Source organism: Coturnix japonica, chromosome 5 (assembly GCF_054131305.1).
Source record: "Coturnix japonica strain WE chromosome 5, WE-NBRP24, whole genome shotgun sequence".
Taxonomy (NCBI): domain Eukaryota; kingdom Metazoa; phylum Chordata; class Aves; order Galliformes; family Phasianidae; genus Coturnix; species Coturnix japonica.
The window spans coordinates 39,411,260-39,419,855 of NC_140667.1; the positions used below are offsets into that span (position 1 = coordinate 39,411,260).

Below are 8,596 nucleotides of genomic sequence, written 5' to 3' on the forward strand. Positions count from 1 at the left end.
AGAGATGTGCTTGTCTGTTAGCAGACATGAACATTTCTCAGATTTAATTGAAGGCAATCTCAAATTGTAAGCAACTTCAAATTCTAAACAACTGGAAATGAAAAATGCTAAAGCTTATTTGATGATAGATAACAGAGGTTAAAAAAAAAAATAAGGAAAAGAAAAAAGATATAATTGCAACTTTTTTTCTAGTAAAAAATACATTTTTGATAACAAATGCAGTTGCATGACACCATGATGTACAGCATTCTCAACTACTATGTTGGTAGTTAGCTGTAAGGAAGGTAGAGAAGATGCACTGAACAGAACTGATAATTATTAAAGTTCTATGAAAAAAATGATTTGTGAGCAAAAATGAAAAGAAATACAATACTGTGTGTTATCTAGAAAGTTATAAATAGTCTCGTGAACCACTAAGAATGTGGATTCCAAGAAGTAAGAGTGATTATAGAAGTTGGTAGACCAACTTTCTCCTGAGTATATCTGATAGCCACCAAGAAAAGAAAGATGTAGACTAAAAAAAAAAGCAGCTATTCTGATAACGAATTTTCTGTTTGTTTGATCTCAGAAATTCTCAGGCTTTTTATTTGTTCTGCTAACAAATACGTGACTTGATTTCATTACTATAGCTACATTTTCCTTTAGTAATTTGTTTTTGAAGTGCTCCCTTTGTTCACCTCAAACTGTAAACAACAGTGGTGATTTCCTTCTGTCCTCTTTCAGACTTCTGGAGTACTTGATGTGTAACCAGACTGGCAGTCACAGTTTTCGAAATAGAAGATCGTTCAGAGGTATCAGAGGACCCTTTTACAAAGATTATGCAGAAGAATACACAGACCGCACTGATACTGTTTATGACAAAAACACCAAGTTCAGAAATTTCCATGAAAATTCCCAATATTATATATTTTTGGAAGAGCATGGGGAAGAAAATGTTGGGTTTGGCCAAGAGCTCAAAAACCCTCAAACTGAAGACGTGCAGGCCTTTGACAGTCATTATGACTACCTTGTCTGTGGAGGCAGTGAGGATGTAATATGTACTCCAGAGCCTGATGAGTTTAACCCCTGTGAGGACATAATGGGATACCAGTTTCTGAGGATTGTAGTATGGTTTGTGAACTTGCTGGCTATCGTAGGTAATGTTTTTGTCCTTTTTATCCTTCTAACCAGCCATTACAAACTGACTGTACCACGCTTTCTTATGTGCAACCTGGCCTTTGCTGACTTTTGTATGGGGTTATACCTTCTCCTGATTGCTTCAGTGGACCTCTACACCAGGTCAGAGTACTATAATCATGCTATAGAGTGGCAAACAGGGCCTGGTTGCAACACAGCAGGTTTTTTCACAGTCTTTGCTAGTGAGCTTTCTGTATACACACTCACTGTGATCACCCTGGAGCGCTGGTATGCCATCACCTTTGCCATGCATCCCAATCGAAAGATCCGCCTCCGGCATGCTTTGATTATCATGCTGGGAGGTTGGCTCTCATGCTTTTTTCTTGCCCTTTTGCCACTGGTTGGAGTCAGCAGCTACAGCAAAGTCAGCATCTGCTTACCTATGGACACTGAAACACCAGTGGCTGAAGCCTATGTTGTCTTTGTTTTAATATGTAACATTATTGCTTTTGTCATCATTTGTGCCTGCTACATAAAAATCTACATCACTGTGAGAAACCCTCAGTACAAGTCAGGAGACAAAGACACCAAAATTGCCAAGAGGATGGCTGTGTTGATTTTCACTGACTTTCTGTGCATGGCTCCTATCTCTTTCCATGCTCTATCTGCTATCATGAACAAACCACTGATAACGGTCACTAATTCCAAGATTTTGCTGGTACTTTTCTACCCACTCAATTCTTGTGCCAATCCATTTCTATACGCTATTTTCACCAAAGCTTTCCGAAGAGATGTGTTTATTCTCCTAAGCAAGTTTGGTATATGTGAGCATCAGGCTCAAGTCTACAGAGGTCAGACAATCTCAGGCAAAAACAGCAGCGGCTCTTACGGCCAGAGAATCAGCCGAGGGATAGGTCAGATTCTTACAAGTATCCAAGACCCAGTCAATGATTACCTTCCTGCTATGACAATGCAAAACCAAATTCTCGTGGAAGAATGCAGGCAAACTGAGCTGTGATGTCTCAGTCTCAAAATCACAATTTGGTCAACATGTTGTTGTGTACACAGCAGAAGGAGCAAGAAGTGTACATTTTCTGCCTGTTTTCCCCTCCCCTACCTTTGTGATGGCTGATGTACCTTCTGAAAGACAACTCTTTCACTTGAAACTTCTTGTTTCACATTCGCACCAGTGCAGGTCACAAGATGCTGTTCCAATTATTTTGCTGGAAATAGATGGGAAAGTTATATATACATATATATATAGGAAAAATAATGTATAGAAAAAGACAGCAACTATGAAATGTACCCTCATCTAAAGAAAATAAGGAAGGAGACCAAGCATAAAATGTCGGGGAACTTTTATGACTGAAAAAGAATGTAATTGTAGAGATAAAGTGATATTTTAAGATATCAGTTGATAGCAGATGCCAATTGGCTATGTGTGAAATGATTCAGTTTTTTTCTTCTAAGTGCAAATTCCTAAAACTTCAACCAAAGCTAAAATGGAACAAATTATTTCTGCCTCTACCACCCTGACATGCAATTCATCAGTTTTTGGTTTAGTTGGGTGAGAGGCCTCTTCACATTACATTCGTAGAGATAAAAGGCAAATATCATTGTCAGTACTGCAATCCATAACTGATGACAAACTTGGGCATTTGTCCGTGCCTGTTACAAAAAATCTCTTGCTATCACGGTTTCTCTCACTTTTTCATGAATAGGAGATTGTTTTAGTCTGAATTTCTTTTGAAGATCAGCCTACCCAATCAAGTTAATAATCTTCATATTTTTTGCTGTCTAAAACCTAAGACTGTAGTAAATTTTAACACCACCTCATTCTTTACCTAACCCTAGTCCTGTTTAGTCCAAACATCAGGAAGCACTTCACTGCTGTATGTGTGGCTGACCATTGGCACAAGCTGCCCGTAGAGGTGTGAAGCCTCCTTGGAGATCTCCAATGTTCTCCTGGACATGGTGCTGGGCAGCCTGCTCTGGTTGATCCCTCTTGAGCAGAGGTCGGAGCAGATGGACCCAGAGGTCCCATCCAGCCACAACCATTTTGTGATTCCATGAATCTGCCCATATTTATCCTCACAGAATTGTAGGGGTTGGAAAGGCCCTCGGGAGATCATCTAGTCCAACTCCATACTAAAGCAGGTTCCCTACAGTAGATGGCAAGCAAATCATTCAGGTGGGTTTTGAAATCTCCAAAGAAAGACTCCACAGTCTTTCTGGGTAACCTGTTCCAGTGTTCTGGCACCCTCAAAGTAATGATGTTTTTCCTCGTGTTTATATGGAACTCTGACTATTTTTATTTTTACCTTAAACTAAACTAGAAGGTTTATTTCATGGAAATCAGGAAATTGTAAAGATGTGGTACGTTGAACTGATTGCAGAATGCTTTTCAATTAATGCAGTTACTTGCAGTCACTTTTGGAAGATGAGTATTTATACATTATTGAACTTTTTTAACCTCCCATCCCTTTGTTGTCAATTGAAAGGATTCTGTGATATTGCCTTTAAGAAGAAAACTAGATTTCTTTTTTTTTTTTTTTTGTCTTGTATAACCTTTATTGTGTTTAAGCTGATAAAAATATTTTAAAAGCTATGGGAAACATCCAGGCAGTAGAATTTAAATAATTTATTTGCCAGATTTTTACTTGTAAATAGTTGTATCCTATAGACATATTCTCACATTTCTGCTCTGGTCAGCTCCTTCAGCCATTCTGCTTCTGCTTATATCCTGACATACTTGCTCTTTTAAATGTCTTAGCAAGATGTACTCTTTCTGGAATGAAGTACGTTTTTGTTGGTTTTTTTTTTTCCCCCTCTAGAATACCTCAGGAATAACTCAGAGTATTGGAATAAAATGTTTTGTTTGAAATTGTAAAAGGCCCAGAGAGCTTTTCTGAATTTTTAAGCAATTTTTTTCCTGCAAAAGAAGTAAAGAATATTTCTCCTGAACTTAAGACTCATTGTTCTGCTTGGCAATTGCATGATGGGTGGGTGTGCTTGGGGCAAGCACACGTGCCTGCCTGATCTTCTGCTTCTCTTACAACAACTCATTAGCTGATCACAATCAGGATTTTTGCACAGACGGACTTTTAGGCTGCTCCATTACAGCCACTTGCTTTTATGTTCAAGCAGATCCCCAATTCAGACTGCAAAGGCAATTTGGACTGTACCTTTCTTCATCAGGCCTGATCATAGTGCCCTTGTAATTTAAAAGCCAGTTGAGTGGAGAGCAGCACCATCCCAGCTCACAACACCACCTCAGTGGATCTGACTGTGGATCAGAAGTAAGAGCACCTGCTATAAGAGCCTGTCTGTCCTCTCAAAGCCCTGCACAGTAATAGCAAGAGTCATACTTTTCTGGGCTTGCCTAGGATTTCAGATGGAAGAACAGAATGTAAAAATCCAGTTTGTGAGTCGCATAGAAGCATAGAATGCTTCTATTTTCTCCACATAAACTTCTGTGATTCTATTTGCAGGCACTGTGAAAGTCTTCTTCATTAACAGAGTGAAGAAGAAAGCTGCAAAGCTGAGCTGCAGCCTTAGTTGTGAGAATTTTGAGCTTTCTCTGAGCAATTTAAACTGTCTGTAGCTGACCAGTACTGCCCTTTTCTCTCCATCTGAAGACAGATGCATTTTCCTCAATGAGCAAACAAGATGCCACCCACTGTGTGTCAGCTACAGTCAAAGAAAAGCACAATCTGCTGTGGAATCCCAGAATCTGAAAATAGTGCAAGTAATAATAAGAAGTAATTTTCAATGCACTACCACTGCATTTTGGCTTATTAACAAAAATGAAATGCACTTTCATTTCCTTTCCTGCCAGATAATTGATACACTTAACGTTCACAGAACAGTCTTTGGAAAATCTTGAAAAGTGGAGCTTGATTTGATCAGACCTATACTTACAAGTTAAAATTAACCAAACATTCCTTCCAGGTTGCTTGGTTTCTGGCTCACGGTTGAAACTGGGCTAAGGCCTCAGATTAGCTGGACATCTAACCATGTCTTTCTGTTGAGCAGCACTCCCTTGTTTCTTTGTAGAGATTTTGTAAGCATACGCTGTACTGCACTTTGATGTAGGGTTTGTGGGCTAAGGCACAATCTGTGAAGGGCCATTATCATGCCCTGGAACAGAAGGTGGTTAAGAACTCTCAGTGACGCACACCAAGATACTCTGACATCACTGTAGACTTGTAATTCATAGTGTTTCAATAATGCATCCATATCAAATCTGAAACACTTTTTACCTGTTTACTTACTTCTATCTGGCCCAACTTACTTCTGTATGACTACAGTGATGTGAAAGTCAACAAATGGAGGCTCCATGAAGTCAATACACAGAGCTTTTTTTTTTTTCAGCAGAACCCATCAATTTTAACTTCCTTTTCCCATTCTGCACACACCAAGTACACACCTTCATAGGAATTCCTACAGTATTTCAAATCATCTCAGGCCCTCAGATTCAATAGGATATTAATCCTGTGGAAAGCTTTGGTTTTTGTAACTTTCAGTCTTTTCTACCCTGAGAATAATATCTATTTATATATTACAAAAAAATAAATAAATAAAAGTCTCATCAAATACAGCATAGAATCAGGAACTCACTTGGGCCATCCTAAACTTGCTCCTTCCAAGAGCCCATCTTCTACAGGATTAAGTCACCTTGAAACTAACTCTGCTTGTGTCAATGAAATACCCAACAGCTGCATGGTTATGTTTGTGCTGCTTGTACAATGTCGTCTGTAGTTTGACTGCAGTCAAAGAATTCCCTAAATCATATACAGACTACTGCTGCTGCCTAGAGGGAACTATGGAAACAACAGTTTAATTCTTTTTAGTCAGCTATTGACTTCCAGTGAAATCCAGCAATTATGTATATTTTGATCAAAGAATTAGAAGTGGCAGCTAACACTGGCTGATGCATTTTCCCACAAAAGGCACTAGACTTTTTTTTGTTCCTTATATACACTTCTCTTTATACAGCTAAGCATATTTGCATTCTATCTCAACTTTTAAAGAGGTCTGGCTACTTTATTCTGTGTTCTCTGTTTCCTTTTTCCAGAAGCTCTTTAAGTCTCCTTCCCCAACCAGAAATCCTGTGCTCTCTATGAAGAGCCACTTTACATTTTACACATACTTACTGCCTAGTTTATCTAAGCTGCAAGGCAACACACTCATAGACACCTCAGCGAGACTTTAGAGACCTGTTTAAAGGTATGACATCAAAGCAACCTGGTGCCTTGCTTCCTCTCTGCGCCCCACTGAAAGCAACTCGTGAAGTGCACAGAATTGGCTGCAACAGGAATACATTTTTTAACCAAACAGCTTTCAGCACTGGTATTGCATCATCACACTTATGAAGCAATTTGTTATCTCTGGGCACACACAGGAAAATTTACTAGATGCTGCTTTAATGTTCATGGAGAACAGTTTGTCAGAAATATTATTCCTGGCACCAACTATTTACTATTATTAATCTTGCTAAAAGCTCCAACAAGGCAAGCCCAAGAAAGAATCTCCAAAATTTGACTTTTCTAAGCAATGGGAAACCCAAGACAGAACAAAACCTACAAGAAGCTCCACGAGATGAAAACTTCTCTGCTCCCCAGCACACCATTTCTCAGAAAACATTACTCGAAGAATCTGACCACACCACCAGCACTCAGGCTGCTCCTATGAGGGAAAAACTCTGTGTGAGATCTTCAGGTGCTGCTCAGGCAGACACAAAGCCTTATCTGCAGGGACCTCACAACAAGATTCCTAGGAGAAATGGGAACATCTCTTTTAGAAAATTGAGGAAGAAACGTGGTTTAATAGGAAATATCACCTTCCTTATTTTGTCAGTCCAAACAATTTCCTCCATCAACTTATGTCTGCTAGGTAGGATATACTTACGTCACCTTGGCTTTAAATCTTCTCCAGTACCGCGTGGACTCTTGCACCTTGAGAAGCAGAACCCCATCTCTCCTGGGAAACCAAACGCGTCTCCTCTTCCAGTTGTCTAGAGGACTTGTCTGCAGTGCAGTTGCTTTGTATGGCACCTCTAGCAAAGGAAAAGCATTTCTAACTAGACAGAAATCATGCATCTGCACTTTTGTGGTTAAAGGTTTTGTTTACAATAGGCTTTGTTTTGCATTTGTTACTGAAGTGCATTTTATTGAACAAGATATCTGCTGTATTCAATTTCAGTAACTTTTTGTACAAAACTGAACTAAGATTGAAAATGTAAACCAAATGCACTCAGATGCATTTTTAAACAATAATTATTGCTAAAAGGCATTTTAAAGCACCAGCTCACCTGTATCTGTCTTTAGAGGGGGGATTTTGAACTCCAGAAACTATTGGGCAACTCAATATCCTCTGGAAAGCCAAGTGTATTTTTCAGTATTTGTTCTCCCTGTATGACCTCCAGATTATCCTTTTTCAATTTAAACAAGGACAGGCATATTTTACCATGCAAAAAGATTTAATTGCACAAGCATGTCACACAAAAGTAAGTGGGAAAGTTTGTCATAAAACTACTTTTCTGATTGTTATATAGCCACAATAAAGATAAAAAAATAAAAAATAACAAACAATAATCATCAAATAAACTGCAGATAACCAGAGATGTCATCAGCCCTGAAAGGATTAGAGTGGTTTTGGCATAATCTCATTAGTGAGAAAAAAAGGGCAAACTGACACAACCTGCTCTGACTGTAAGCAGTAACACCTACAGTCTTTGACCAGACTTCTAACAGACAGAAGTCCTAGTAAAAGAAAACAAAACAAAACCTATGCAAAACACTGGCCTTGAATTTAACAGATTTAAGTCAAGCTGCAAGAAATGATGTCTAGTTGAAGTTAAATGGAGGTACATTAAAGGCTATGCTAACATCCGAAGATTTTTATCCTCTCATACTTCTGCAGTTAAAGAATAAAACCATGAAGAAATCAAAATACCGTTTTTCCAATCAGTGTAACTTGATTTTGCCAAAATCTTGAAATGCTTTGCTCCTGCGAGCTGCAAAAGCACAATTAATAATGAGTAACAAAGTAAAAAAAAAAAAAAAAAAAAAAACAAGATAAAAAAATCCGCACAACTTGAGTTTGTTACTGATTTGTCACTGTTCTGATTTTTCTTCTAATTTTTTTTTCTTTTTTATTTTTTTTATTTTTGCCAAACCAACAGGTCTTTTTCAAGTGCTGTTTTTTTTTCTTGCACAACTTAGCAGTGGCAGAACATCACATAATTCCTGATGTTATTCAGAATCATCTCTGTATCCTTTTGAAAATGATTTCAAGTTCAAAAGTCAGGTTTAAAAATAAAGCACGAGTAAATTCTCAATAGATTACAGTTAGCCAGAACTGAAGAGATGTCAGTTGCTTGCACTAGAAAGCAATTCTGTCAAATCACTCTCACTGTTGAGACTCCTTTCTATCAGCCTGTTCTCTTCAAACGACCATGTATTTCATTCCCAATATT

General features: G+C 38.3%; 1 protein-coding gene across 4 annotated transcripts in view; it reads left to right on the forward strand.

Annotated features, from left to right (window-relative positions):
* The window catches only part of TSHR (thyroid stimulating hormone receptor), a 45,797-nt gene extending 39,067 nt beyond the window's left edge, over positions 1 to 6,730 (forward strand). For 3 of the 4 annotated variants that reach the window (XM_032444990.2, XM_032444989.2, XM_085549314.1), the window contains one exon: positions 724 to 4,080. In XM_032444990.2, the coding sequence (XP_032300881.1) occupies positions 724 to 2,134 (1,411 nt within the window). In that variant the 3' untranslated portion in view covers positions 2,135 to 4,080. Of the gene's footprint in view, positions 1 to 723 lie in introns of all 4 variants that reach the window. The other variant, XM_015865237.3, reaches the window with a different exon arrangement.
* The last annotated feature ends 1,866 nt before the right edge of the window (positions 6,731 to 8,596 follow it).